General features: G+C 43.9%; 5 protein-coding genes across 12 annotated transcripts; 4 read left to right on the forward strand and 1 right to left on the reverse strand.

Moving 5' to 3' along the window:
* Positions 1-965: 965 nt before the first annotated feature.
* Positions 966-7,238, reverse strand: zbtb49 (zinc finger and BTB domain containing 49). Of its 5 annotated transcripts, none has more exons than XM_019881030.1 (10): positions 7,054-7,238; positions 6,513-6,698; positions 5,157-6,256; positions 5,017-5,063; positions 4,856-4,929; positions 4,426-4,508; positions 4,138-4,299; positions 2,374-3,812; positions 1,975-2,018; positions 966-1,863 (listed from the first exon to the last, which is right to left on the reverse strand). In XM_019881030.1, the coding sequence occupies exons 2-8, from the start codon at positions 6,662-6,664 to the stop codon at positions 3,106-3,108; spliced, it is 2,325 nt and encodes a 774-aa protein (XP_019736589.1). In that variant the 5' UTR covers positions 6,665-6,698; positions 7,054-7,238; the 3' UTR covers positions 966-1,863; positions 1,975-2,018; positions 2,374-3,105. The 5 variants fall into 5 exon arrangements, with proteins under 5 accessions (XP_019736589.1, XP_019736585.1, XP_019736586.1 ...); XM_019881026.1 differs by having other exon boundaries at positions 7,024-7,238; XM_019881027.1 differs by having other exon boundaries at positions 7,019-7,238.
* Positions 7,239-7,321: 83 nt separating this feature from the next.
* lyar (Ly1 antibody reactive homolog (mouse)) lies at positions 7,322-10,398 on the forward strand. 2 transcript variants are annotated; one of them, XM_019881032.1, is made up of 8 exons: positions 7,322-7,785; positions 7,863-7,977; positions 8,056-8,163; positions 8,254-8,331; positions 8,519-8,837; positions 9,126-9,185; positions 9,949-10,034; positions 10,147-10,398. In XM_019881032.1, exons 1-8 carry the CDS (start codon positions 7,664-7,666, stop codon positions 10,282-10,284), a joined length of 1,026 nt encoding a protein of 341 aa, XP_019736591.1. In that variant the 5' UTR covers positions 7,322-7,663; the 3' UTR covers positions 10,285-10,398. The 2 variants fall into 2 exon arrangements, with proteins under 2 accessions (XP_019736591.1, XP_019736592.1); XM_019881033.1 differs by having other exon boundaries at positions 8,537-8,837.
* A 202-nt stretch (positions 10,399-10,600) lies between these two features.
* On the forward strand, positions 10,601-13,710 carry tmem128 (transmembrane protein 128). Of its 3 annotated transcripts, none has more exons than XM_019881038.1 (5): positions 10,601-10,692; positions 12,349-12,481; positions 12,591-12,752; positions 13,091-13,199; positions 13,398-13,710. In XM_019881038.1, exons 1-4 carry the CDS (start codon positions 10,677-10,679, stop codon positions 13,188-13,190), a joined length of 411 nt encoding a protein of 136 aa, XP_019736597.1. In that variant the 5' UTR covers positions 10,601-10,676; the 3' UTR covers positions 13,191-13,199; positions 13,398-13,710. The 3 variants fall into 3 exon arrangements, with proteins under 3 accessions (XP_019736597.1, XP_019736595.1, XP_019736594.1); XM_019881036.1 differs by lacking the exon at positions 10,601-10,692 and adding an exon at positions 11,535-11,706 and having other exon boundaries at positions 13,401-13,710; XM_019881035.1 differs by lacking the exon at positions 10,601-10,692 and adding an exon at positions 11,536-11,706.
* Positions 13,711-15,383: 1,673 nt separating this feature from the next.
* Positions 15,384-20,966, forward strand: otop1 (otopetrin 1). The gene is made up of 6 exons (XM_019881031.1): positions 15,384-16,386; positions 17,090-17,226; positions 17,421-17,479; positions 17,561-17,691; positions 18,941-19,836; positions 20,574-20,966. Exons 1-6 carry the CDS (start codon positions 16,002-16,004, stop codon positions 20,742-20,744), a joined length of 1,779 nt encoding a protein of 592 aa, XP_019736590.1. The 5' UTR covers positions 15,384-16,001; the 3' UTR covers positions 20,745-20,966.
* Positions 20,967-25,549: 4,583 nt separating this feature from the next.
* On the forward strand, positions 25,550-27,343 carry drd5a (dopamine receptor D5a). Its single transcript, XM_019880462.1, has one exon. It carries the CDS (start codon positions 25,610-25,612, stop codon positions 26,987-26,989), a length of 1,380 nt encoding a protein of 459 aa, XP_019736021.1. The 5' UTR covers positions 25,550-25,609; the 3' UTR covers positions 26,990-27,343.
* Positions 27,344-27,638: the final 295 nt, after the last annotated feature.

The raw sequence follows: 27,638 nt of genomic DNA on the forward strand, positions 1-27,638 counted from the left end.
GTGCCTCGTGCCTGTGTGTGTACATTTCCATGTATATGATGCAATCCAAAACACAGAAAGATGGTTATTGACCATCTGGAGGACATGCCCGTGTATTATCCGTCATCTTTGACACACCAGTCAATGTGCAGTAAGCTTCACAAATTCAACAATGTTTGTCAAAATGTGTGGATCTTTGTGACAATAACAACAGTCCATCTGTGTTTTCCGTCAATGAAGCTCAACTGGAGGTGAATGCGTTCCGATAGGAATAAAAAGAACGAGAGCCGATGCAGCGGTATATGAACAATCGCCATTGTTCTCTTCTGCCTAAGCCTATTTCATATTGAGACTCACTGAGGAATTATAGTCGAGAGACTAGGTCAGCCACTTATCCATCTCATCCAACAATGCAACACTCCACAACCCCGCAGCAATTACTGCTCCGCTGGAACTGCTGCCAGAGCTTGTCCATATTCTCTGATGTTGATGATTTAGAGCAAAGCCTATCAAGAGTAAAAAAAAATAAAAGACCCTGCCATAACATACATTTAAAAGCAGTAAGAACACAAAAGTCTGGTGGACAACTGATTAGTAGGAATATGTCACACTCAGCTGTTATTGCAATCCTATCGTCATCTGCTTGTGGTATCAATGAAACATGTTTGGATATCGAAACAAAAGATGTGCTTTGGAAATGATTCTGGGTAAAATGCCACAAGCACTGGTCTCGTCCTGCACCAGTTAGACGGCGTACATAATTGGGATTAACTGTAGCCTGACGGGAAAGAGGCAGAGAGAGAAAGCGAGAAAGAAAGCAACAGAGGAAGAGACTAGGAGACAAAATTCACTGTGTCACTGACGCATAGGATATGTGACATTCGGTGAGGTTCGTTATTGGTGAGGCACTACTCCTCTGGAGTTGGAAATAAAAATACAAACCCAAAATAGAAGATTAGCCTAAAGTTAGATTTTGATTGGAAACATTTTTTTTTCTTTTTTACTCTTCACATGCAGAGAACAGCCAGCAGCGGGTAGCACTGCCTCACTTGCCTACCCTGACCACATGTCCCTCTTGTAGAAATTGAACTCACTATTTTCGATGTCTGGAACCCTGTAATGCAGGGTTGTCAAACTAATTTTTGTCGCGGTCCATAGAGCAGTTTTGATTTCCTTCAGAGGGCTATAATGAGTGTGAACCCCAAGAAATGTACTGTATGTATGTACCTGATATTCTACACACAACAAATTAAATTTTTTTTAAAAATCACGATCCATTAAAAAGTGTTTGTTTGAATATTATTACATTTATTTTAAATGGGAGGAGTGGTAATGAAAAATGCTCGAAATATTTCAACATTTTTGAAAGTAAAGACAATTTACAAGTTTGGTAGTTTAGCAAGAAACATGAAGTCAAAGCCCATGAGCTTTCGCGGGCCACATAAAATGATGTAGCGGGCCAGATCTGGACCCCGGGGCTTGCGTTTGACACCAGTACTAGAATGGTTTGAGTTAGCTGGGGGTGGCTACCCTCAAACATGATGCTACTGAGTCTCTGCCACTTTAGCTCGTCTGCCCCTTCTTGGCTGTGTCGTTGACGGTCCTGAAAGCTTCCACTTTGCAATAACATCATTTACAGTTGATTCTGGAATATTCAGGAGAGAAGAAATTTCACCAACTGGCTTGTTGCAGAGGTGGCATCCTATTACAGAACCACGCTGAAATTCAGAGAGCTCTTTAGTTTGACTCATTTTCCCACCCCACACAGATATATGCAGTGCAAGGTATTGGAAAAGTTGATCCACTTGTGGCAATGAGACTAATGCAACACTAGAATTCAGTGATGATGAATGTGAAAAACACTTTTTCTTGACAGGCCTGGCACTGGAAGAAAAGAGGAAATACAGTATTGTTAATCATCGGGACATTACCATGCTACATTCCGGCTATATCCCTTTGCAACAATAGTTATTTCAATGTGAATGTAAAAAGTACCATGTGTGTTGGACTAGGTGGGCGGTTATTCTGTGATCCTGGATCTGATCATAGAAAAAAAATATTTAGCAGACTGTCAATATTAATCAGGAATTAAAAAATGCTGGAGTACTTTACAAGGAATGTTTAAGTCTTACGACATGAGTGACGCTATTCCAATGATATTTTTGTCTATTATGCTTAAATAATTATTGTTAATAGCTGCCAGTGTTATTTTAATGTGGGTTTGACAAGTGAAAACAGAAAACATAAGCACCCCAAGCAGTCATAGAACAGATTCTTAATTAGGTAAATGAATGTTTATGAACGTAAATGCGTGCTCCTAGCGGAGATATCTCCATTTCTGTTGAAACAAAAGTGTTGCATCAACTTGCATCTTGAAAGAAACGCATTACTCACCGTCGAAAATGATGCACGAAATAAATTTGATTTCTGCTTTCAACTTCCTGTTTCCTGTGGCACTGAGCATGCGCGGTAGCATACTCTGCGCTCTGTCTCCGACGAAGGAAAAATTGTCGTCGTTTTCCCTCAGTTTACTTTCATCAATCAGCCATCGAAAATAATGTAAAATAGAAAATAACATGTAAATCTCCGCAGGTTAAACGCCGAAAATGTCCTCGTGTGTACGTTGTGGGAGTGTGGGCGTGGTTTTTGGACATCCGCTCCTCACCTTTGTACTGCAATACTGAAATAAATCCCCTACCGATGCAAACAGAGTACAGTATTTAATTCGATGTAATGTACGGTGTATTTTTGGACTGTAAACTCTTGGATAGACTTTAAGGATTGATATTAAAAAACTGACCGATGCAATTGTGTAGCTGTTTGCTTTTTTTAACCTTCCATATGAACTACAGTACTTGCAAGGCATGCTTTAGAGTAGACAAATGAATTCAGTGTTGTTTAGCATCATTTTATTAAATAAAAAAGAAATATATAAAAATGCAAAACTATATCCAAAAATGGAATCAATCTTTTTCATGTTGGTTGAGTGTAATACTGTCAGATTGATTTTCTAGTTTTTGCATTGTAATGAGAAGGGTTTAATATTCTGGTTACAAGACAGAGGAACACGTCGGAGTGATGTTGTAATTTTCCTCAAAGTGCTCACCACACATTGTTCCTGAAGTCTTATTGCTCCATTTCATTATCATTCTGCAAAGTTTTCATTGCTAGTCCCCACAGAGTTACACTTGAGATGAAGTTGCCTTCATTGGACCTGTATAAACCGCTCGTGGACCGAGCAGAAAAATTGTCTTGAACAGGCAGGTAAGGCTTACCCAACAGACCTCGACCCATCTCAACTCCAATGGGTCCATTCTCCACATTGGGCCCATATTCAACCTCTTGAGAGGTGTGTGGTTTGGGCAGCTTCATGTGATCTGGGCCAGGTAGCGCCGTGCACCTGTCCTGGTGGGAGGAAGAGAGGAGGTGATGTGGCACGAGGGAGCGTAGTTCTGGAAGGGAGGTTGGAGTAGATGCTGGGCTTAGATGGATACTCAGCGGTGTCGTTTCCACGTGGGGTGTTGGGGGTGAAGGCGGCGAAGGCTTCTCAGGTCCTGCGTGAGGCATCACTACAGAAAAAGACTGCTCACTTGCGACGTCACTCTGGCAGACAGTTTTGCTAATCGACACAGCTGCAGCTGAGCTGCCAGTCTGGTCAGAGTTGTCTGTAATGGCGCCATCAGTTGGTGCGCCCTTGCAGCGCATGTTGCTGTGTTTCCTCAGCATGGCTGACCGAGTGAAGCTTTTTCCACAGGTATTGCAAAGGTAAGGTTTTTCTCCAGTGTGAGACCGGATGTGACGCTGCAAATCCCCCGAGCCAATGAAGCATTTTCCTGCGCAGGTGGACAACATTTATGGAATCCGGAATGATGTTTCAGCATTTATTTGATATCGATTCCGCATATGCTTTTCGTCCTCATTAGTCAGTCAGTTCAGTGCAAAAATTAGTGCCAATTGTGGCCTACTAGTATGCAATTAAACCTTACTAGTAAACTACTGTGGTGTAAGACTACTGGGCCCAAATAGTAGGTATATAAATAGCTTTCTGTACAACAGTGAAGTGTTTCGTAGTTCATTAAAAAAATCCCACTGTGCAAATCGCAGAACGTGTACTGTGCCTGTTTGGATGGGATGCTATCAAACGAGGCGCAGACTTACCACAGGTGTCACAACTGTGTGGTTTCTCGCCACCGTGGCAGGCTTTGTGCTTCAGAAGTTTCCTGTGTGTGTTGAAGGATTTCCCACACTGGTCACAGGTAAACGTCTTGTCTGTGGCGTGTGTTCTCTTGTGCTCTTTGAGATTGCTCAAGTTGTTGAATCCTTGACAACATCAATAGTTATGTTCAATGAAGACAAATGTGTACGATGAAGTCATGAAAAACAAGCGAGTCTACTGGCGCGTGACTCTGGAAATCACAACTGGTCATGTTTCGAGACATAACTCACCTCGACCACATATATCACATAGATGTGGCTTTTCTCCTGTGTGCACCACTTTGTGACGGTGGACATCCCCAGATGCGGTGAAGCTATGAGGAGGTGCAGTATATTGCATGTGACACAATTAATGTGACCATTTGATTCATGTCGCCTTATAAGTTATAAAATGTACGACAAATATTCATTATCCACATCGTATTATACTCAAGTCGTCGTTGCGACTTTCAGTTTGTCCCATCAGGGGTCACCATTGTGAGGCACACATTATTTGTTGGGCACATTTTTTAAAACATTTTTGCTCGATGCCTTTTGGATAGATTTTTTTTAAGATTAGCATATTATAACACTCAAGTACAGCTCTGAATTGTTTAACATGATTAGGGCACTTCAGTAGGAAAACACATACATGACAAAAAGTCTGCCAAACCATACTTACCTTTTGCCACATAACTCACAGATGTAAGGTTTCTCTCCAGAATGTCGTCGCAAATGTGTCTGTAAATTTCCAGCCTGAGAACAAACAACAGAAATGCCACTGCAGCAAAAACAATCAAATAAATCCTAATGCAATTTGCACGTCACATGATTTGAGCCTACCTGTGAAAAGTTCTTCCCACAAACATTACACTCAAACGGCTTCTCGCCTGCAACATACAAAAACCGAATCGTTATGAAAATAAAATGTATATTATTACGACAACATGATAAGCCAGCTCGATTATAAGACATTGATTAACCTGTATGTGAGCGTTTGTGCATCTCCAAGTTGCTCGGGTGTTTGAAGATTTTGCCACACATGTTGCAGGAATATTTGTGGCCTGTTTGCTGTGGTGGTTCTGGCAGAGTCTGCAGTCCTTGCTCCTCTTGGTTTGTGGGTGGCGGTCGGGGAATTTCAGCATCTGATGGCATCTTTGGTGCGTCTTCCCTGACAGTCGCAGGGTTTTCAACAGGAGATCCTTGAGCCCCAATCCGGACCACAGAATCTTCTGAGTGCGTGTCTTTGGGGCAGTTCAGGATGGGCTCGCTGACTGATTTCGCAAACATTTCTTCTAACGCCTTTTGAGAACGTAGATAGTTGTATTTCTTGAGGTACACTGTCTTCTTTGGACGCACCGGCAGACTGAGCAAGGCGTCTGCATGGTCAGAGCTTGGGGTGTTTAAACTATCCGAAGGTGTCAGTGCAGACACGGTGTTCTTGTCAGCTGCCAAGGATGTGCAAGTTGTGGTGGGCTGAACTGCGTTTCCTGAGCATAAAGGCGAGTGGCTGCGTCCCTGACTGATCCCAAGCTGACACTGGGACTCCTCCACGACAACTGAAGGACCCGGACCCTGATTTGAGGCCTGAATTGCACTTTGCTTGAAGTACTGCTTGCTGTAGAAATTACGGAGCTTGTAACCGTGGACTAACTGCTTTTCAACAGGTGCCTGGGTGCTGCTCCCTGAGTCACTTGAGCTGCTGTTAGGCACAGAGAAAGACATTCGTTTGGTTTGCTCCATGAAGCCAGGTCTGGGTACTTCAGCGGGACAGGGGAGGTCAACATCACTAGGCAGACTGCTTCCCAGGAGGCAGTCGTGCTCCGAAGTCAGCATGCCTGGGAGAGAAAACGATGGGATTTCCACCACGGGGGGGCAAGGCTTAAGGAAAGTGTTACACATGCTTTGGACGTTCGGAACTTGCAAACATTGAGCGATGTCAAGGAGTGCTTGCACATTATCTTGGTTGATGTCAAGACGGGAGGTGTACATGTAGTCTAATATTTGGCCAATGCCACTGACATCCTGGATAACCAAGTTGAACACTTCATTTTTCTGACTGGGGGAATTCTGGAATAAAGATCTGGAGAGTTCAAAGAGGCAAAGGATTTTAGAAAATGTGCACTTCAACTGTTTGTATGTAAAAATCACCACAATAGAGCAAATAATAATCAATGGAAGTGTGATTAAAAAATAAATAAATAATCCATGCAGCCGTGAAAAAGTGAACTGCGATACAGCAAGGCACAACCGTATACTAGCCACTCTTTGGCACGACCAATTCGACGCACAAATAACTTGCTGATACCTCTGTCAATAAAGCAATTAATATAACATACCTGAAATAAGAGCTGAAAGCAGCCAGTACATTTTTGTGGGCTTTGAAGCAGACCCCTTTAACCACTAACATGCAGTCACAGAGCATTCCCTGAATCCTCTGCTCCTGGAGCTGCTGCAGCAAGTAGGAGCTGTGGCTGGATAGTGTGTCCATGCTCACTCATCCGTCCAAGCACTCAGTCACAGAGCTAGTGAAAGGGAGAACAGACATTAAGTCAGTGACAGGAAATACTGTAGTTTATGATTCATGCTATTAAAATGCAACCTCGCTGCATTGGCGTGTTGCGGGGCGCTGACATCTAACATAAAACAGCGGCGCTTGGTTTAAAGTCGGACTTGCATCCTACGCATGAATACATCGACAGCTATAGCTAACGTGCCAACTACGAAGCTTTGCTCACAAACCTGCGAATTGTAAGGGCTAATTGACACACTTGTGATTTTATCTGGCAGGAATTAAAAGCTAATTTAAAGCGTGATGCTCTTGCTGTACTCGGACCAAGATTACCGTACGTTTACTGGATTCTTCGGACGACAGGTCACCTCGCCACCGCCGTTGCCTCACTCCCTGGAACAGTTTGCATTTTGCGCTTCTTGATAAGGATAACGTTCGTCATTTCGGTAGAATTCAATAAATTCTATACATTATAATACCCCCAGATGTGTGTGTTATTGAGATAACCACAACAGATACACCGGCGGCTCAGAGTCAAACAGAAATTCAGCTTCGTGCTGTCGGAACTCCTGTTTTGTATTGCGTGTACACTGTCGGAAGAATAAGATCGGCGCAATTGTAATTTCTAGCGTGATAACGTGTGTTTTGAAAAGGACTACATTGGTGGAACAGGGAGGGGGCATTGTTGTTTTTAACACGTTTTAGAACCGGATCTAATTTAAGGTCGCGCTAATGTAACCATGAGTTGTTTTAGTGTTGTTGTTATTTTAATCTGATCGATGACAACATTCATTTTTAGTAACGTTAGCGATCGGTTTCGCCTAGATATCTGCTCCTACCTGTACTGCGGAGAGAAGCCCCGGCTTTCGGAGTTTTAGTGTTTTTCCATTGCTGAGATTACAAGACGTCGGCTGGGCAGAGAGCGATATTGCACTCGCCACTTAATCCACTTTTACTTGGACAGAGGAGTCTTTCAGCATGGTGTTCTTCACATGCAACGCTTGTGGCGAATCCCTGAAAAAAAATCAGGTGGATAAACACGTGGTCATGTGCCGGGGCTGCCAGGTTCTCTCTTGCATCGACTGTGGAAAAGATTTCTGGTAAACTTTGATCTCCCCTTTTCCTGTGACTTTTCAAAACTCCCGCAGCCTTATAAAAATGGTCTTGTGCTTTAAAGGGGCGACGACTACAAAAATCACATCAAATGCATCAGCGAAGACCAGAAGTATGGGGGTAAAGGCTATGAGGCGAAAGCGGTCAAAGGGGATTTGAAACAGCAACAATGGCTCGAGGTAAAAGTCAGCGTCTCAACTTGATCGTTAACTTGTGTCATTTGAGGTACTCAAAATATGATCACTTTATTGCTGAAGAAAATCCACAAAGCCATGAACAAACCTGGAGTAAGCGCACAGCTAAAAGCTGTGCTCAAGCAAGTCAGTGCATATGACAATGTCCCAAGAAAAAAGGCCAAATTTGAGGTGGGTAATTGTGATAAATTTATGAATTGAATGACCATGTGGGTAAATATGCCTTCTAATTGTCGGGGGCTTGGCTGTACCTTCTATTAGAATTGGATGGGAAACAGTCTGAGGATTACCAACTCAAGACTGCATGAAGATGTGTGGAGCATCCTCAATTCAGACATTGTAAGTGACAGTAAATGTTTTATTTCTCTACAACCCTGATATGTTCTCTGTTAACACAGCTTGCTAATGTTTTTCTCCCCGAGACGTGTTATAATGCCCATTATATTTCTTACACTGAAGCACAGTTTGCAAGTTGTCTTGAAGGTATTGTTTTATTAATAATAATTACTTTTTCATAATCTGACAGCCCTCTGCTGTACCCCAGGGAAAAAAAGAAGTGAAAGAGACGTCGGCTGAAGTTGAAGTGGATAGTACTACTAAAGAAATGCAGAATGGCCACACGGACACAAAGAAGAAGCATAAACAGAAAGAGCGCAAAGAAGCCCACCAGCAGACAAATGGGAAAATTGAAAGAAAATCAAAAAAGACGGAAATGGCAGTCGTCGAGGAAGAGAAGCTAGCCAAAAAGAAAAAAAAGGACAGAAAGAGGTTGCGGGTTTGCGAAGAAGATGAGAATGAAGACCAAAATGGTGCTTTTGAGCAAACATCCAAAAAGAAGATGAAAAGTAAGTCATAACCTAAAGGTCCACACAAGTCCAATGTACAAACCCAATTCCACTGAAGTTAGGACTACGATGACTTGCAAATCATTTTCAATCTATACAGTACTTAACTCAATGCACAACAAAGGTATTTCATGTTCAAACTGAGAAACGTCCCAATTCCTTTGGACTTGGGTTTGTACATGTAATGTACCATATGTGGACAACTACCACGAGAAGCAAAATACTCAAATGTACAGAAACTGCACATTTATGAATGAATCATGAGAGCTCTTATCTGATTTCTCCCAGCGGACCAAATATCAGAGGCTGGTGTATCCGAGCAAAGTGAGGATCTCGCAGTTGCCAGAGGTATGATCGTCCAAAGCTGATGTTCGCATGCGACATAATTGAAGGCCTAATGCCAAATAACATTGTTTTTTTGTTTGCGCCTTGACTGTCAACGCTTTTCAACTGTTACAAATGCTGCTCGAACTGCGCCTCACCATATGACATTTCAAGGTTAGGAATGTCACTAGTTTAGCAGCAGCGCCAAAATACGTCTTGACACGGCACAACAAGGCACAACAAGGCATACTTGTTTACCGCTTAACTTACTGCGTCATTTTTTTCATATTTATGAAGGAGAGTGTTTTTTTTTTTTTTTTTTTTAGATGAACATTTACCGTAGTTATGATTACTAGCATACGTTCCTACTTAGGCTTGCGTCGCCACCCTAAGTACGGAACTCTTAACCTGAATAAATGTGACATTTAATAGATATGATGACATCAATATGTTCTTATTTAATCTGTATTAGTCAATATTTAGAATTTTATCCACCTAAATTGCTCAATCATCATTATTTTTTTCACGCGCTGCACACATTTTTTCTTTTTTTTTTTCTTGCGCTAAAAGTTAAATTCTTGACAAGAAGCGAAGTCCAGAAATGGTCAAATGTTAACTATTCAGTCAGATTTTACGCTGCCACCCCCCCCCAAAAAAAAACATGCAAGAAAAGTAACTGCACACATTATTTTAAATAATAAATCCCTGGAGGCAGTGCTATTTGTTCTGGTTGACTGTTCAGTCATCGTGCTTCCGTAGCTGACGAGTCTTTTTGAACACATTATAGGCAATTTCAAATGGAAAGAAACTATCAAAGCAGTGTTGAGAACTTCACCTGACCAGGAATTGCCCGTGAAGAAACTCAGAAAGAAGGTAAGCTGTTGATCTTGGTCTTATTTTCGCTCTGACCACATTTTCTTTCTGATCATGCTTTGAGAAAGCTACCTATTTGGCATAAAATGAAAGAATGGATTCCCCTCTGCAGGTTTTGGCTGCCTACTTCTCCGCTACTGGTGATGCGAATTTCAAGACAAAGGAGGAGGTCTTTGCACTTTTCAATCAGAAGATCAATCACAATCCCAAGTTTAGAGTTTTGAAGGACAGAGTTAGACTTGTACAGTAAATTAATCAAACTCAGTCCACGTCGATCAGCATGGTAGTTTCAAATTATTGCCATTATTCACTGTTCTGTTTTTCATATAGAAAAAATCTTGATAATAAAACCATTTGTCATTTTCAGTCGTTCTGTACTGATTCCCAATGCCACTGTCGACACATTGTCAAGCATGTCATTCACGCGGAAAATGACAAATGTGCGAGTTGACTGCTTTGCTCAACATTCCACGGCTGGGAAATGGCACCTTATCTGTGGGATTGGATGTTGCTGTGGGGGAAGGGAAATGAGAGAGGTGCACCTGAGGTAAATTTGACTCTCGCACAGGACAAAGTTAATGCACATTCCTCGGCATCCGCCACGAGCTTCACTTGGCCAGCGACACAGAAGCTCCATAGAAGATGGTGGAAGCCGAAGGTGAATTTTTGAGGCGGTCTGATTTTCCACTGCGAGAATGAGCAGCCTTCACACTTGCATGCACACACTCTCCCAGAAACACACACAGGTAGCTACAGCAGGAAATATGCTTTATGAAGCTTTGCTAATCCCAGTAGGCCTAACACTGACGCTCATTCATTGTTCTGCTTATCTGAAATTGTATATTGCCTACTTAGGGTATCAGTGGAGCTGTCAACTTTACCAGTATTAAAGTTGTATTTTCTGTCCTGCAGTGGAACGTGGGTACAGTATTACTTTATGCTTCCAATTCAGTCCGATCTGTACCGGATAATCAAGAAAACATTTAAAAAATATTGTTGCTGCCGTTGAAGTTTTTGGTTTGGCTGCAAATGGATGTTTTTCCATGAGTCAGCCCTAAAGTCCAGATTTCTGTTATTTAACGTGCAGGATTTTGTAAATTAACTGTAATATACAGCCAATATGTAGGTACCAATGCTAGTGTGCAATTAAAAGGGTACTTGGAGATTTCCACAACCATGTCTAAATAAGAAAAATGCATAATTTCCACCAACGTTGGGCAATTTGAACGTTGACGAGAACAACATCCAACAATTTACAGATTAATCGCAGCAACACAGAACAATTTTCATTCAGTATTCGTGGTGTTATACAAAGTACAGTGCAGGAATACCCTTTTTGCAACGCTGATTGATGGTAGACGATGCATTTTTGAAAGAGTTCACTGTATAAATATTTTGACATATCTAAAGTCATCAAAATTATTGCTGGCTAACATTTGGTCGGCTCGCTCTCGAAACGGTATACGGTATCGCTAAAAACTACAATTGTCGCGTTAGGTGACGTCATTCAACGCGACGCCAACTTCGGGAAGTCAGGCCGTCGTCCGTTTTGAAAGATAGCTTTTCATGATGCTGAATGACAGTGAATTCGCAACGCTGAGAAACAGATTCCAAAAAAATGCTGAGTTACTCATGCAGGCGAAAGCTTCGTTACCCGACGAAGACAAGGAGTGTAAGTGCAAGCATTTAATTTAAGGTTAAGATTGTCGCTACGTGTACTGTCTCGTTTTTTTTTTGTCTTCACAGCTAACTGTGTTTTGTTTTGCTAGAGTTAGTCGGTGCGTATTTATTGGTGGCTAAAATGTGATCATTATCGAAGTAGTCTTATTTTAAGTAGTAAAAGACAGTGGGGGTCATTTCACACACGAGGCATTGTTTATCGTACCTTTAAATACGTTTTTTTTCTTTAACCAATTGTTTCACATGACAGGCAGACGTCTCACAAAGCCAAATAAATTGCCAGAGTTGAATGCGTTGTTCTACCAGTGAACAATATCGCCTTTGAGACCGTCACTGGCTGAAATCCATGAATTCTTGATTGTTTTGACTGAGCAAATCCGGTTAACTCCTCACCGTGCCCAAGGCATCCCTTTTCCATTCAGTGGCCATTTCTTAGTGAAGACTTGGGGGTGCCCAAACGTTTTATTTCTAGGGCCATATACAGAAATATTAAACGATGCCACTATGCCACTTTTACATTTATTTTATTGAATACAGTATACTAAAACCTATTCATCACCGCAAGTGAAGATATTCAAAATCATTGTTTTTAAGTTGACCTCTACACTTTTTTTATGTTCTTTTTGCATTTCAGGTCCAGGAGAAAAAGATGTCAGACCTCTCCCTCCAATCAACAAGCACTCCGTTTTCTGGGTTGTGGCAGCTATAAGTGTCACTTACTATGTGGATTTCTTTCAAAACATCATTGTGAATGATAACATTAAGAGGTGAATGAATACTGAGTAAGACGTTAAAAAGGTCACAGCAAAAAAGGCCACCGAAGGCTATGTAGAAGTCTGATGTGGACTGCTTGTTGATGTTAAATGGTGTTTTCAGTTGGTGGTTTAATGTGAGCCTGCTGCTCCTTGGAATTTGCCTGTGTCTGGCCACGTTTTGTATCGTGTACCTGGAGTGGTTTCGAGGAATCGTGCACTATGACCAAGAGTACCCTGCAATCCCTCCCATCACCACCGCTGCGTTTATTGCGGCATCGTGCAGGTACATCCGTCAAAACAGTTGCATGGAATGTGTGTCTGTGCGTTTCATGACTCGATTTTTCTGATTATGTTGAATATTTGGAATCGAGAGGTTTACAAAGAATGGGAATGTTCAATTGATTAGGTTTTTAATTATTGTTTTGACTGTATGGAATTTTGTTGATCAAGCCACCATCTTGCTTTGTGTACTCTTGTCTTGAAGCAAATGATAAAAAAGTTGTGTCCAATACTAAGCAGTCACCAGCAAGCGCCCAGTCTCAAAATTCAGTCTCAAAGAAGCCAGCCAAATAAATTGTGATTTTTCTTCTAAGCTGTGATACGTTTAACATTCCCTTGCAGTTTGAACATTGCTCTATGGCCGGTTTGGTCCTTCGTCACTCCGCTCATCCTCTTCACGCAGTTCATGGGTGTGGTCATGCTGATTTCTATGCTTGGATGAGTGTGACAGGTAATAATTATTTGTTTCGAACCACAATGACAAACCAGTTACGTTTCTGTTGCTGATGTTTTCGAAGCCATTTCGTGTTCAGATTTCGCATCTTTACTTTGTTTGACATCTCATCTCACAAAACTACAGTTCTCTCAGAAATTAAGCCCCCCCGCCCCCCCACTCACTTCTCATTGTTTTGTACTCCATACCCTTAAGTAAATTTATCTAAACACCCGACAGCTGTTTCTTCGGTGAAGAAAGGATGAAGGACTACTGGAACATTCAGCCAAAGCAGCTTGATGGAATCCAGTCATTGTTCATTTCCATTCCACATGACCACAATGATTTGAAGACTACTTTTTTTTTATTAATGTAGAATATACGTATTGAACAGACGAGCACCAAAATGTTTGAAGATATGACTGAGCAGCAGCACAATGATTTAAAGGCACGCAGTTTGTGTGTTTAACAATGTTCATGCTTCACTAAGTGTATATTTGTTCCTTTAATAAACGTGTACTACTTTTAATATTTGCCAACTGAATTAATACCACATCAATGTACCCTGTCTGTATCTAGTGTCAGCCATTTAGCTTTTTACAATTCACTCAAAATACAGTTAACATTATTGTCGTAGCTGTGATGTGACATGCACATGACCGTTTAATTCATCAGCCGCTGCGCTTATGCCACCTCATGTATTAAACAATGTGAGATGACTTCAAATCTTGAATACAAACAAGCTAATCTAATCAACTGAAAATGGCATCAACATGTTCAGACATAATCAGGGGCTTGTTAAAGTTCTCCGACAATAATCTTCTGTAGTCTGTTCTCCCCCCCCTCGAGGGCGACAATTGTTAATGATTATGCAATCAATCATTGACTCACCTGGGTATGCTGTTCTTGGAAATAAGATCATGAGTGTGGTCGCTGCCATTGTTCATTGCTGAGAGATTGGCGGGTGCCTAAGGTAAGAAATTGGCAAAGTCAATTTATCAGTGTGAACAAATTATGGAACAGCAAACACCAGTAGTGTGACAAGAGCTAAGCGTGACCAACCCTCACCCTACCAGGAAAATGCTTGGCACTCCCGATGGCCAGCCTGCATGCAAGCACCTGATACAGTTGATTAATACTGGGGAACTTGCCCCAGTAAAAGGACTCTGGTGATGACCCCTGGACCTTCCACTTCTTGAATTTAAAACATTTGTTTTCTCCGTGGGCAACAGAACGTTTCTTCACTTCAAGTCCAAATTGTGTCATTGATTTGCTCCATTGAAGGACGCATATATCCAGCAGAGAACCCCGACAGTGTTCACCAAGCTAAATAATTTCAAAATAAGATGTCCCAGATTCAAAGGAAACGAAACAAACGATGAGAAACATGTCAACGCAGTACTATGATTGATTTAAAGGGATTTTATGAATCCCACCCAAGTACGCCCCGCTAATCACTTCTCAACTACATCCCCCTTTTGTAAGGCAAATTGGAACCCCGACCCTCGCCGAAGTCAAATACCTTTTCCCCTCGGACATCCACTCCTCACATGTCTACTTTGAATGGGTCCACTTGATCCTTAGTCCGCCAGCCCCCCGCCCCCCATCCTGAAGGCCTTGCGATCTACCAGCATGACCGACACAAACTCGTGTGCAACCGGAGCTGAACGACGTCTCAGCATTTCGAAGAGCGTTTGGAACTCTTCACCTCGTTACAATGGCTCCGTCTAACACCTGATCGTCATATAGGAAGAGTGCGGCACATTCGGAGTGGACAGATGCAATGAATAGCTGGATGTGGACATCACTCGAACTTTTCCATCGTGGATAATTACGTGTTTGTGATCGGGGTTCGACAAGACAATATTCCAGTTGGAGGGGTCAGAGGGGGTGACAGTTGCACGCGAGGAGATACTTGGCTTTTGTAAGATGACTTGAGTATTGATGGCAATTGGAAATGGCCGCTGAATTTTTTGGAGCGGGACTGTCAGTAAAGCACCCGAAAGCGATGCCTGAGTAAAAATACTCGCGTCGTAATAGAAAGTAACGCTGGTCAAAGTAAAGGTCACCTTGTAGAATTTTACTCAAGTAAAAATATTAATAGCTGACATTTGTTGCACTGTTAGCTTCTCAAAGTACATTTCTGACGTTAAATATAATTATATATGGGAAGTGGGTATAAACGTTTTTTTTTAATGTAGCCGTTAGAATTTTGATTGTTTTTATTTATTTTAATTCAAATTTTATTTATTTAGCTTATTTCAGTGCTATAGTTAAATATCTGCTGTCGGTTAATGAGCGAAGTTAGCTATCGCACATTAGCCTAGCCTTCATTGTAACCATTTATGCCCTAAACAAGTTCAAAATAAATGTGGTTATCGTGGTCAACATCTGCTGCTGGAAATGTGTGAGCAGAAGGGGAGGCACTCGGTGCTTCCCTCTTAAATTCCATGACTTTGTAATGTATGTCTCGCTCTGGGCAGGTCGGATTATTACAGGCGGTTAAGGCATTACTTAATCAGGCATTAGTTAATAGAACAATTTCCCCGGATTTTATTTTGTAGTAACAAATAATGAAGATTGTATCAAAGTAAAAGGATGCATTTTACTTAAGAAATGTTCTGGAGTAAAAGTGAAAATTGACATAAATAAGAAAGTAAAATATATCCATCCATCCATGAAAAGTCAACATTCTACTTTCGTATCGTAACAAAAGATTTTGTACTACGTTACATTTCAAGACCGCACCTGGTAGCCCCTCGGACGCACCTCCAACACGCTGCTTCGACTCTCCCCATTTCTCCCACACTCTAGAGAGCCATGTCTCCCACCATGGTGGAACACAACAGCTTGGATGTCACGTATCTAAACAAATACTGCAACAGCTCTTCATCGTCGTCCAGCTCGGAGAACGACAAAAAGATTTGGACCAAGCTGAAGCTGAACTTGGCCGAAGATTACCCGAGGAAGAACGCGGCGATCCTGAGTGGACAATACGGGACCAACGTGCTGCTGATTGGAGCGGCGCTCATGCTCGCCCTGGCCTACCACAGCCCATCGGTCAAGGAAGACCACTTGTTGTCCTTCCTCACCTGCCTCATGATCCTCCAGCTCATCTGGATGCTGTGGTACATGCTGGTGCGGAGCAGACACAAGAATGCGCGCACTGAGAAGGACGTCCATGCCACCACATGCTGGATCAGAGGTAAGTTTTGCAACAGGATATGCCTACACTGGATACCTGACTGAAAGGACTGTCCACAGCCAGTCCCGGACAGGTATCTGTCATCTACTCAAGGATCTTCTTTTACTCCATGCATTGAAAAAAACATCACCACTCCTTTGTCAAAATTGGCTGGTTACTTTTTTTCAACGTTCTCGGATGACAACATAAAAAAAGGTGTAAATAGAGAAAACAAAAGTCACATGGGGCGAACGTCTCGATTAATTAAGATCTTGGAGAGTTATATGGGTGACTGCAGCGACATGGAGGAACATTAATCGCGGAGATCTAGACACATATTAGAAACGTCTCTTGATAGGATGCAGTGCAATTCCTCACCACTGTAAAAAAAAACTACACATTGTTAAATCCGTACTTCCGATGGCTATCCATGTATTTTTTTTCCCATCGTTTGAGTATATGATGACGTTTTAATACCGTTCAGTTTTCTCAATCAACAGTTCACTGTTTACTTCACATGTAACACACAAAACATTTTTATTGAGCCGCCAACTGTGATGGTAAAATACTGCTCTGTCATCATTTTTGTTTTCATTTATTACGAGTTCTACTATCACTCTGTATGTGTGATATGAAATTATGTGTCGTATTTTTGAACATCTGGATGTATATGTGCTGACTGCAGATGCACGAGACGCAACCTTCATTTCTGATTTCCCCGTAGGCGGTTTGACTCTTCTCGCGCTCCTGTCAATGATTATGGACGTGTTCCGAATCGGCTATTATGTCGGATATCAATCTTGCGTGTCGGCCGTTCTCGGGGTGTATCCTGTCATCCATGCAAGTCACACCATAGCACAGGTAAGTTGGAAAGACACTTTCTAAACCTCGAACAGCGTTTCCCGGTGTGCACTTAGCCAAATAGGCCTCATCATCATGCCTGCTTTGTCGTTCAGGTCGGTCCGTGTGCAAGTGCGCTAAAAATGACACGGGTAGTCTTGACAGTATTTTGTCCGGCTTTATTTCTTCTGAGATGGCTTTGTTGCTCTGATCAGGTGCACTTTCTCTGGTTTCACATCAAGGATGTCATCAAGAGTTTTGAAACGTTAGAGAGGTAAGTGTCGTCGCTGGGCTGGGGTAAAAATGATCACATTGTCTAACGCGCGCACTTGTTTTCAACACTTTGCCTCCTCAGATTTGGCGTCATCCATGCCGTCTTTACCAACCTCCTCCTCTGGTCCAATGGTGTGATGTCAGAGGCCGAGCACTTCTTGAACAACCATAAGAGACGGCTTTCCGCTCTGGGCTACGGAAACCTCACTATAGGTAAGCACGCAGATGAACAGGACAATAGTTCGATTGAGAATGCGCCTCAATGGACGTCAGAAAAAAAAAAAGCAAGGTGGGGGGGAAGGGTGAGCGAGGTTAGCGAAGGGAAGGCAGGTGAGCTCGCCAGCCCGTGCGGGACTTGTTCGTGTCCAAAGTCTCTTGATTAGGTTTCAAGAGACACACCGCGTTGCTAGTGCTTTTCTACACGCTCCGGCCAACGCCGCCCTCCTCGGCAACCCACCCGCTTGACCTCACACGGCTTTCTCCCAGGCTGCTTACTCCCAAGGGCGCTGCAATTACAGTAACTGATACATCTAAGCCGAGGGCTGCGGGGTTCAGGTCCTCCTCCTCATATCCGGCTGACTGTCAGCCTGGCTGCACCCTGACTGGTGTTCCTTTTTTAATTAAAGTGTGCACGGCTGTTGTGGTGACCCTGAGGGGGTTTAGGGGGTTTGAGGTACGTGGGGGACACATGGCTGAGTTTGTGAAGAGGATCTGAAGAGGGCGGAGGTACAGACTAGTGTTAAAGTTCAGGTAGAGTAAAGGTAATTTCAAGGTTGGGAGGGGCAAATAGTGGGAGCAGGAGTAGCCACGGCCTGTCAAAGGGGCAATTTTGGGTACTTTTATGTCATTAAAAACCTCTCCTGATTTTAGGATCAAACGCAATTTCCCGCCCCGGTCTCATCCACATGAGTGGCTTAAATCATATTTGAATGAAGAAATATGGAAATCAATGTCATCATTTCTGGCTCTGTTCAGGTTGTAATATTATGCTAACATCAACACACAGTTCTTTTTTTTTTTTTTTTGTAAGAATGAAATTCAACAAAAAAGTGAAGCGGTGACATGTTACCCAGCAACTCCCGCAGCATGCCTTAGTGCTTTGAAATGATATTTAAATCGAATAGTTCTCTGAAAAAAATATACTGCTGCACTCGCACTCTCATTTGGCGCTCGCGCCTCCAAAATCATCACATTTCTGCAGGACCCCAAAAAATAAAACGGACTCTTTGGTTCAACCATCAACATGACATTTGCAAAGAGAGCAAGTCATTTTCAGCACTTAATATCGGTCAATATTTTGTAAAGGGAACAAAAAATATGAAATTTGTCTGTTGCATTACTTTTTGTACTGGATCCCAGCGGAGCCCGTTTTTAACGAGCGCATTAGCGAAGCCGGTTGGGTTCATCGCCGGGCGTATTTTATGGCTTCCTGAAACCATTTTGTATGCGCTTGACCTTTCAGTTCACACCGAGCCTCAATGCAACTGCAGCACCAGCACTTGCTCCATGTTCTCCAGCAGCCTCTACTATCTCTACCCCTTCAACATCGAATACCACATCTTCGTCTCCGCCATGCTCTTTGTCATGTGGAAGAACATCGGAAGGACCATCGACCTTTCTTCCAATCGGAAACGGCTAGCGACGAAAACCCAAGGTTTGACCCTGGGGCCCATTCTGGGACTGGTTGCCCTCGCCAGTACCATCGGGATTTTGGTGGTCTACGTCACGCACATGGAGGGTTCCGTTCAAACGCGGCGCTCGGCCATTTCCATGTTCTACATCTACGGCATCGTCATGCTGGCGTTGATGTGCTCCGCCTGCGCTTCGGGTTTGCTCATATACCGAGCGGATCACATGGCGCCAGACAGCTCCAAGAACCCCTCAAGGCAGCTGGACACAGAGCTGCTCTTCGGATCGTCTATCGGCTCCTGGTTCATGTCCTGGTGCAGCATCGTGGCCGTGGTGGGAGCCAGCAGCAGTCCCCCGTATCGTTGGACCAACTTGATCTATTCCCTGCTCGTTGTGTTAGAGAAGTGCATCCAGAACCTCTTCATCGTGGAATCCCTCTACCGCCGGCAGGACGACGCCGGGCGGGTTGACCCCGAATTAGTGGCGTCACCTGAAATCTTCTCGGTGACTTCCTCCTTGGCCCCGCCTTACAACGGCATCTTCAACCGAGCCTACGACGCACCCAACAGGGCTTGTGTCGCCATCGAGAACGAGCAGGAAGAGAGCGGACAGGTGTACAAATTAGCCGAGGTGCCAAAGCCTTTCGGAGGTCAAGTGGCCCATGCGCCAAATATCAAGAGGCGAATCCTGAAGAATATCGCCGTCTTCTTGATTATGTGCAACATCTCGGTAAGCACCTCAAAACCTGTTTCAGTGTCACTTGGACCCGTCAAATATTTTCTTTATGATGGATAATATACAGTATATACACATCTCTATCTGTCTGTCTGTCTGTCTGTCTGTCTGTCTGTCTGTCTGTCTCTCTCTCTCTCTCTCTCTCTCTCTCTCTCCCCACTTTGATTGCTTTGGCCTGAGTACACACCAGCAAATACAGTAGGTGAGAATTGCAGCAAATCAGTGAATTGGCCAAAAAAAAAAAAAAAAATGGATGAGAGCAACCAGCCGGCACTGCCACGAAGTCACAAATATCTCCACAGGAAGCGTGCTTATCGTCGACATGAACTGTGAACTGACGTTTTTACACTACAAAGTGAATGAAGCTCAAGAAGAATAAATGAGTCGGCACGCTTATGGCGAACTCTGATGTTATCTGACAGAGCCGAGATATCAGCTTCCCTGTGTTGAGCTGCATCTCAATGAAAGGGTTTCTTTGTCTTCCGGCTCATTGGTGAACTATAGATATGCCGTCCTTTTCCTTTAAACTATCCCTTGAACTAAAAAAAAAAAAAAAAAAAAGTGGCTTTTTTAATCTCTGTTCTATTCTATTTCGACCAGAGTCGACGTTTTGTTTTCACTGTTTTTAGGACTTACACAAGGACAATCAGTTTTGAAAATGTGGGGATGTAACATAGGCTTTGTATGAAAATGCTACTAAAGAAATGTCTCTCTTTTTTTTTTTCTTTCAGCTGTGGATCCTCCCCGCCTTTGGCTGTCGACCACAGTATGAAAATGGGCTGGAACAGGAGGCCTTCGGTTTCAGCATTTGGACTACAACTCTCAATTTTGCGGTTCCTTTAAACCTTTTCTACCGCATGCACTCGGTCGCTTCTCTGTTTGAGGTCTTCCGCCGCGTCTGACGGAGAAGCCGAGGTCAGACAATGCGTAACAATATTGGCTACTGAGAGCGTTTACCAGCGTGGCTCACACATTCACCAGACTTGAAAGAAAGAAAGCCGTGACAACGGTTACTTCGCATACTTGTGCAGTTTTTAAATACTTTTAAAGAAATTCCAGGAGGGCTCACGTTTTGTTTCTGTTGTTACAGTTCAGTAGGTTTTTGACTCAATCCTGTTGAATGTGACACATATTGTGTGCAGCAGATTGTATCGCCTTAACATACCCCAAAAATGCTCTAATAGCACTCTTTTATACATGAATGTGCAAATACGCACACTTGGACCCATAGTTGATATGCATTTGAAATCTGCATATTATGTATGGATAATGTTCTCATTTCTCACAGTGGACGTTCCATCTCGTTTTGTGGGGCAAATCTCAAATCTCAGTTTGGTACCAAATGCAGGGTGTTCCAAATTGTTTGATATCATTTGAAATATGAATACAGTATCTGAGTAACTACGTCTCCTAGGCAAATAAAATGCTTTAATGTTGAAATCTAAAATATTTATTGAAATTCCAACCAAAACACACATTTTCTTGTTTTCTCTCCCCTGAATTTTTTTTTGTACCATGTCCAAATATACTTCCCACTTGCTGTTTCTTTATTTATTTTCAGTTGGTAAGAATTTGCTCTTTTATTAGACAATCAAATTACATTTTTTGGGGGGGCTGGAGGGGGCGTTATGTTTTTAATGAAAGAGACACACTGTGAAAGAAACCAAACCCTCTGCAAAATTTCCAACAAAATCATTGAGAGCACCCTCTCAGCTGAGATAGCATTTTTGTTTGAACAATCATTTTTCAACATGTTCTGGCATATCACTGTTTTGTTTGGCTCGAGTGGAGAGCTGTAATTTGCATCCCAGTGTATTGGGGCTGCAATGTCTCATACTCCTCCATAACCAAATGAAAATTTGGAATTCACGTTCTTAACAGGAGGAAACCGGTTGACACTCCGTTGCGGGGTTCAGTGCCTTGCTTAAGGATACTTAGGTAGGAATTGGTGGGGTAACACACCTTTGCGATGTATATAGTAGATTAATGAATGTCCAGTAAAAGTTTTCACTCAGGTGCTAACCACCATCATCTCAGTAAGTGCCAAGGTAAAAATCTTTTTGTTTTCCAATGAAACTATTGCTTGTATGTCATCTTTGTATATACTTAGGATCAAAATCATCATTTCGACAGGATTTTTGTGAACCAAAAAAAAAAAAAATCACTCGAACTGGTGCTCAAAGGAAATTGTTTGTACGGTAGTGACAAAATAAATAGTTTTTGTTCATACGAGGGTTCTTGAATCTGTTTGTGTCGGTCGACTCGAACTCACAGAATTGTTTCTCCCCGTAACTGTGTAGTAAAGAAAACCACCACACGAGGTCGCCACTTATTCACGATCGGGAAGCGTTCGCCTTCAATTCGTCCAGCTGAATAGTGCGGAGGGCTGCATGCAACGGCGGGCAAATGGAATCAGAACACGATGGAGCCAAAATACCTCTGTAAAGGTTTATCTACAGTGCCTTTTTTCCCCTCTTCCCAAAATGCAACCATATTGGTCATCCGTACAGGAATGCAAACGTTTATGCAATTAAAAAGTGGAATCACTCGTTGAAATGGTAATGTTCCTCTAATCGAGAACAAAAAAAAAAACAAAAAAAACAGCAGGTTCTGACGTTTCAGGCGACGTAATTTACCATACTGTGACTTCCGAGTTCCATTCACAATCTCTGTCATTCACCTCTTTGTTTACGTTGGAACACGTTTGCGAAAGTGTGTTGCAGATGTGCATCGGAGATTAGGCTACTCCAGAGAATTTGGAATTGGGTGTGCGGGGGGGGGGATTATTTTGACGTAGTGTCAGACCGATCTGACAGGCACGCAGATGGGTCTAAAAATAGCAGTGACGTGGACAAGATGCAAAGTTAGCGGCTGCCTTGGTCTATACGACGCAGGACATCATTGCATGTCCACTGGGAGTGAGAGTGTGACTCACCTGCAGGTATGGCGTCAGCAAAAAAAAAAAAAAAAAAGAGCTTTGCCTGTTTGACCTCCATCTGGGTATTACAACGAAACTTACTTTTGTATTTTCATAGATGTGAGGTGTACTATGTGGCACAAAAATAAACGCAATGTCAAATTCAACACCATGGACAGTTCTCTCGATAAGTCTCATCGTGTTGTTTTTTTGTGCCAAGGCACATACAAAATACTTGACATCCATCCATTCATTCATCTATTTTCTAATCCGTTGATCCTCAGAGGGTCGAGGGCGTGCTGGAGCCTATGCCAGCTGTCTTCGGGCACCCTGAACTGGCTGTCAGCCAATCGCAGAAGTACATTACATTAGGAGTAAAAAAAAAAAAGTGTCACACCACGTCACGAAACAAAACAAAAAAATGGCGAAAAGTGCGCAGGGCAATCCAAATTTAGTGTTTTTTTGGGGGGTGAAAACAGATTTATTTAATATTCTTTGGGTGTGTTTTTAATGATTTTTTTATCTGTGGTAAAATGAATTATTTTAATAATTACAGGGAAGGCGGAAAAGAAAAGCAAAAGAAATCTGATTGACTATGAGTTGGTAATGAGGAGGTAGGGACAAGACACCCCCCCCCCCCAAAAAAAAATAGTGCATGAGTGCTCAAGAGTCATTTGGTATTTGAAACTATAGGGATTACTTTTACTGCAGCTGCACGGTTACAGTTTGTTTCAGGACAGCTATAGTTTATGTTTCTGTATTTTGTGCATGGATTATTTGAAATATCCAGTCATGGGGGCAGAAAATGTCCTCCATTTCCCGAAATGACCCACATACGTCGAAATAATGACGATCTCCGTTCAGTTTACTCACAAATTGACTTTGGTGTGAAATCTGGGCCCAATGCCCAGTTTCATTCAACGTCGTGGAAGAACATTTCGTTGTTCTGCCAGTCCTTGCGAGATCTGTGAACAAAGTACAGAACATTTGGAGTGTGTATAAATAATGCATTTTATACCTGATGCTCTTACGCCGCGGATTACTGGCTGGGAATCACTGACGTAAAGGGATATGTGTCATCACGGCCCGACAAGTGTATTTGCTTCATTCTCTTCTTGTTTACTTTTGTGATTAACTATTTACCTTTTGCGATCCCGCAGTATCCCATCACTCGTGTCACTTGCAGGGTTGTGTGCACGGTGACGGTGATACGTGATGGAGGGGCGAGACACTCACCGCAAGTGGAAATAAGCCACAGGCAATTCAATGGAGTGTTTTGTGTGTGTGTATGTGTGAAGGGAAAACCACGGAAATGTTGCAGTCCTCACACCCCTTTATCTAACGCAGTGCGTAACACTTCACACACAAAGGTGTGTGTGTGTGTGTGGGGGGGGGGGGGTCGGTGAAACTGACTGTGGACTGACTTGTGGGAGTCCGTTCTTTGCAGTTGGTCGATCTTTATTGAATGTTCCTCAAAAGCGTGACACGCACTCTTGTTCGACTCCGTTCAAGCATATTCTAAAAAACAAAAAACAAAAAAAAAAACAACAACCCCCCGCCATTTCGACTGTGTGCCCATCAGGCACAGATGAATGCCCCTTCATCAACGACCCTCCGGTCGGGTCCTGCTTCCTCGGCCAAACCCCTTTTATGCCCGCGCTATCTTAATTAAAAATGTGGATACATTTGAGGAAGAATAGATTAGTGGGCTTTGATTGATTTGAATTCATGAGACATGCAGAGGAACGCTACTGGAGAAACAACTATCGTCCCAAAAGTAATTGATTGCCCCCGGGGGCCATGGTTTCGCAGTTTCGCACCTCCCTCGGCCAAGCTGCATGAAACTATACGTCAAGGTCACCTATGGAAACATTTCCTCCCAAAACATTTTGGAGAGCGTCTTCTCGGCTGCGATATTTTCCGCATTGAGTTCTAATGCAGAACGCTGCTTTGATGGGGTTACTTTTTTTTTTTTCAAGCGTAACTCTTGTCATTTGCATACCACAAGACGAAGGATGTAACGTCTCCCTCGGACTGAATGAAAACATGGAATCGGAGAGGAAACACGTTGAACATTGCTCACTCCCGCACGTATCGAGTGAAACGCAACAACCACAAAGTTAAGTCTCGCAATTGTATTCTAATTGCAGGTCGACGAGTGAAATGCCCCGACGGAGCAGAAGAAAATTTCCACACCAAATATGAATTGCTTTTCCTTTCTGAAGGACAATCGTCGGCTGCTCTCTTCAAAATATTCATTTAAAATATCACTCGCACGGTGAGAGAGTGCCGTCTAAGAAACGACTATACGTACACCCCCCAACTAAACAGCCTCCAGCCAGGCGCCCGTGTGGATTCTAAATGAAACTGTTGCACAGACGCAAGCGCAATGTCATACTGGACACCATGGACAGTTCTCCGAAGCTCTCATCGTGCTGTTGAGCAACCTCCGAGGAGCCGAAGCACACGTTTAGGAGGAAGCCCTGGAAAAGTCGCAGGCTTCCTCGCGCTCTTTTTTCTCACTAACGCATTGCGTCGACGCCCAAAAAGAGGCGTGAAGCACCTGACAGTGGTAAATTGCGCGCGCTGATTGTGGGAATCCCTCTCGCGCGGTGCGAGTGAGTAAGTGGGTGGGCGGGCGGGTGAGAGCAGCGGGTGCGGCGACGCTGCAACATGAGCTCGCCTATGCGTGCCCAGTTCCAGCCGCTCAGTGCGCGTCCGGCGCTCACTTTTGAACGCGCTACGCCGTCGCACGCAGCCGCCACGATGCGGAGAGCCCGCGGTGGGAATGAACGCGGCCGTCCTTCCGCCTGAGGCTGCGCGCTGCGGCGCCACTTGAAGCGGCGGCGCATGGAGAACCCAGCGAAGTATGTGTCGTCGGTGCAGGGGACCGACTCCGCGCCGGTGCCGCTCAGGGAGATACTGTGGAACGGCACCGAATCGGAGGCGACGGGTGAAAAAAGCGAGAGGGACGGCGTGGTTGCGCGAGCCGTGACAGGGTGTTTGCTGTTCCTCCTCATCCTGTGGACCCTGCTGGGGAACATCTTGGTGTGCTCGGCGGTGCTGCGCTCACGCCACTTGAGGACCAAAGTGACCAACATCTTTATCGTGTCCTTGGCTCTGTCGGATCTGTTCGTGGCCGTGCTGGTGATGCCATGGAAGGCTGTGGCGGAGGTGGCGGGATACTGGCCGTTTGGCACTTTCTGCAACATTTGGGTGGCTTTCGACATTATGTGCTCCACCGCCTCCATCCTCAACCTTTGCATCATCAGCGTGGACAGATACTGGGCTATCTCCAGTCCCTTTCGCTACGAGAGGAAAATGACTCAGAGGGTCGCGTTCGTCATGATTAGCATCACTTGGACGCTGTCCGTGCTCATTTCATTCATACCGGTCCAACTCAACTGGCACAAAGCCAGCGGGGACGACGCGGCCGGGACGAGCAACGCCTCAGCGGCTCGTCCGACGGAGGAGAACTGCGACTCCAGCCTGAGCCGAGAATACGCCATCTCCTCGTCGTTGATTAGTTTCTACATCCCGGTGGCAATTATGATTGTGACTTACACTCGAATCTACCGGATTGCCCAAATCCAAATCAGGAGGATCGCTTCTCTCGAGAGAGCCGCGGAACACGCGCAAAGTTGCCGGACCAACAGACTCGAGTGCCACCACCACAACACTTTAAAGACCTCCATCAAGCGGGAAACCAAAGTGTTCAAAACCCTCTCGGTGATTATGGGCGTCTTTGTGTGTTGCTGGTTGCCCTTCTTCGTCCTCAACTGCATGGTTCCGTTCTGCAACAAGCCGCCCACAGACCGGGACGCGGGCCTGCCTTGCGTCAGCGAGACCACCTTCGACGTGTTCGTGTGGTTCGGCTGGACTAACTCCTCCCTGAACCCCATCGTTTACGCGTTCAACGCCGAGTTCAGGAAAGCCTTCGCCAGTTTGTTGGGCTGCCGCTACTTCTGCTCCAGCACGCCCGTAGAAACGGTCAACATCAGCAACGAGCTGGTGTCCTACAACCAGGACACCATAATCCACAAGGAGATCGCCAACGCCTACGTCAACATCATCCCCAACGTGGTGGAATGCGAGGACACTTTCGACAGGATCTCGCAGCTCACCGCCAACAACGACAACGCCACCGACTCCGTGTGTGACTTGGAGGACTGCGAGGCCGTGGTCAGTCTCGACAGGATGTCGCCGTTCGCACCCAACGGATTACACTAACCGCAGGCCCCGCGACGAGCGGCCCCAGCCCCCACGGACAGCCACCATTGCGTCATTGGATGTACCGGTAGTCACTTTGTCGTTCCGTTCTCCTTCCCGCAGATCAGGTCCACGCTGTCAAAAACTCAAGAGTCCACTTCTGTCCCGAGAGGTACAAACAATATTTGCCACGGTACCCTTTCCAAGCCAGTGAAGTGTTCTCGAAAGCGTTCAAGGGTCCACTCCATTCCATCGTACCCCTAAAGCGACAGTACTCTACTTATTTTCTGAGCGTGCTTACTCCTGTGACTTGCTCATGGACACTTGGGGCAGGACGAATTTGTCTGCACCCATCCAGCCTGCCTGCTGCCGCTTTGCCTCATGTGTAATGTAAGATGTTGTTGTTCTGGGGAAAAAAAAAAAAATCAAACAAAAAGACGTGTTGGTGTAAATTTCTATGAACACTGAAGTCTGTGTTTATTTGTTCCGCGGCTCAGTGTCGTTGGCTTTGTTTCATGTATGACCAATATGAAAAGAGGAATATTTATAAAGCTCTCTAAGCATTTATGAAAATGAAATGAGAAGAAAGGAGGCGATTCATGAAATTCATTATTTTTCACAGGGTACAGACTTTTCAACTCAGTATTCCTCAAACTATTTCATATTTTTA

Source organism: Hippocampus comes, unplaced genomic scaffold, assembly GCF_001891065.2.
Source record: "Hippocampus comes isolate QL1 unplaced genomic scaffold, H_comes_QL1_v1.1 scaffold68, whole genome shotgun sequence".
NCBI classification, from domain to species: Eukaryota; Metazoa; Chordata; class Actinopteri; order Syngnathiformes; family Syngnathidae; genus Hippocampus; species Hippocampus comes.

Coding starts and splice junctions, on each gene's coding strand:
- zbtb49 (XM_019881030.1), bottom strand. CDS start 6,664: ATGGACACACTATCCAGCCACAGCTCCTACTTGCTGCAGCAGCTCCAG. Junction 6,257..6,512: donor GCTTTCAGCTCTTATTTCAG/GTATGTTATATT, acceptor TGAACTCTCCAG/ATCTTTATTCCAGAATTCCC. Junction 4,509..4,855: donor TGTGAGTTATGTGGCAAAAG/GTAAGTATGGTT, acceptor ACCTCCTCATAG/CTTCACCGCATCTGGGGATG.
- lyar (XM_019881032.1), top strand. CDS start 7,664: ATGGTGTTCTTCACATGCAACGCTTGTGGCGAATCCCTGAAAAAAAAT. Junction 7,978..8,055: donor AACAGCAACAATGGCTCGAG/GTAAAAGTCAGC, acceptor TTATTGCTGAAG/AAAATCCACAAAGCCATGAA. Junction 8,838..9,125: donor ATCCAAAAAGAAGATGAAAA/GTAAGTCATAAC, acceptor GATTTCTCCCAG/CGGACCAAATATCAGAGGCT.
- tmem128 (XM_019881036.1), top strand. CDS start 11,601: ATGATGCTGAATGACAGTGAATTCGCAACGCTGAGAAACAGATTCCAA. Junction 11,707..12,348: donor ACCCGACGAAGACAAGGAGT/GTAAGTGCAAGC, acceptor TTTGCATTTCAG/GTCCAGGAGAAAAAGATGTC. Junction 12,753..13,090: donor TTTATTGCGGCATCGTGCAG/GTACATCCGTCA, acceptor ATTCCCTTGCAG/TTTGAACATTGCTCTATGGC.
- otop1 (XM_019881031.1), top strand. CDS start 16,002: ATGTCTCCCACCATGGTGGAACACAACAGCTTGGATGTCACGTATCTA. Junction 17,480..17,560: donor AGTTTTGAAACGTTAGAGAG/GTAAGTGTCGTC, acceptor TTGCCTCCTCAG/ATTTGGCGTCATCCATGCCG. Junction 19,837..20,573: donor TGATTATGTGCAACATCTCG/GTAAGCACCTCA, acceptor TTTTTCTTTCAG/CTGTGGATCCTCCCCGCCTT.
- drd5a (XM_019880462.1), top strand. CDS start 25,610: ATGGAGAACCCAGCGAAGTATGTGTCGTCGGTGCAGGGGACCGACTCC.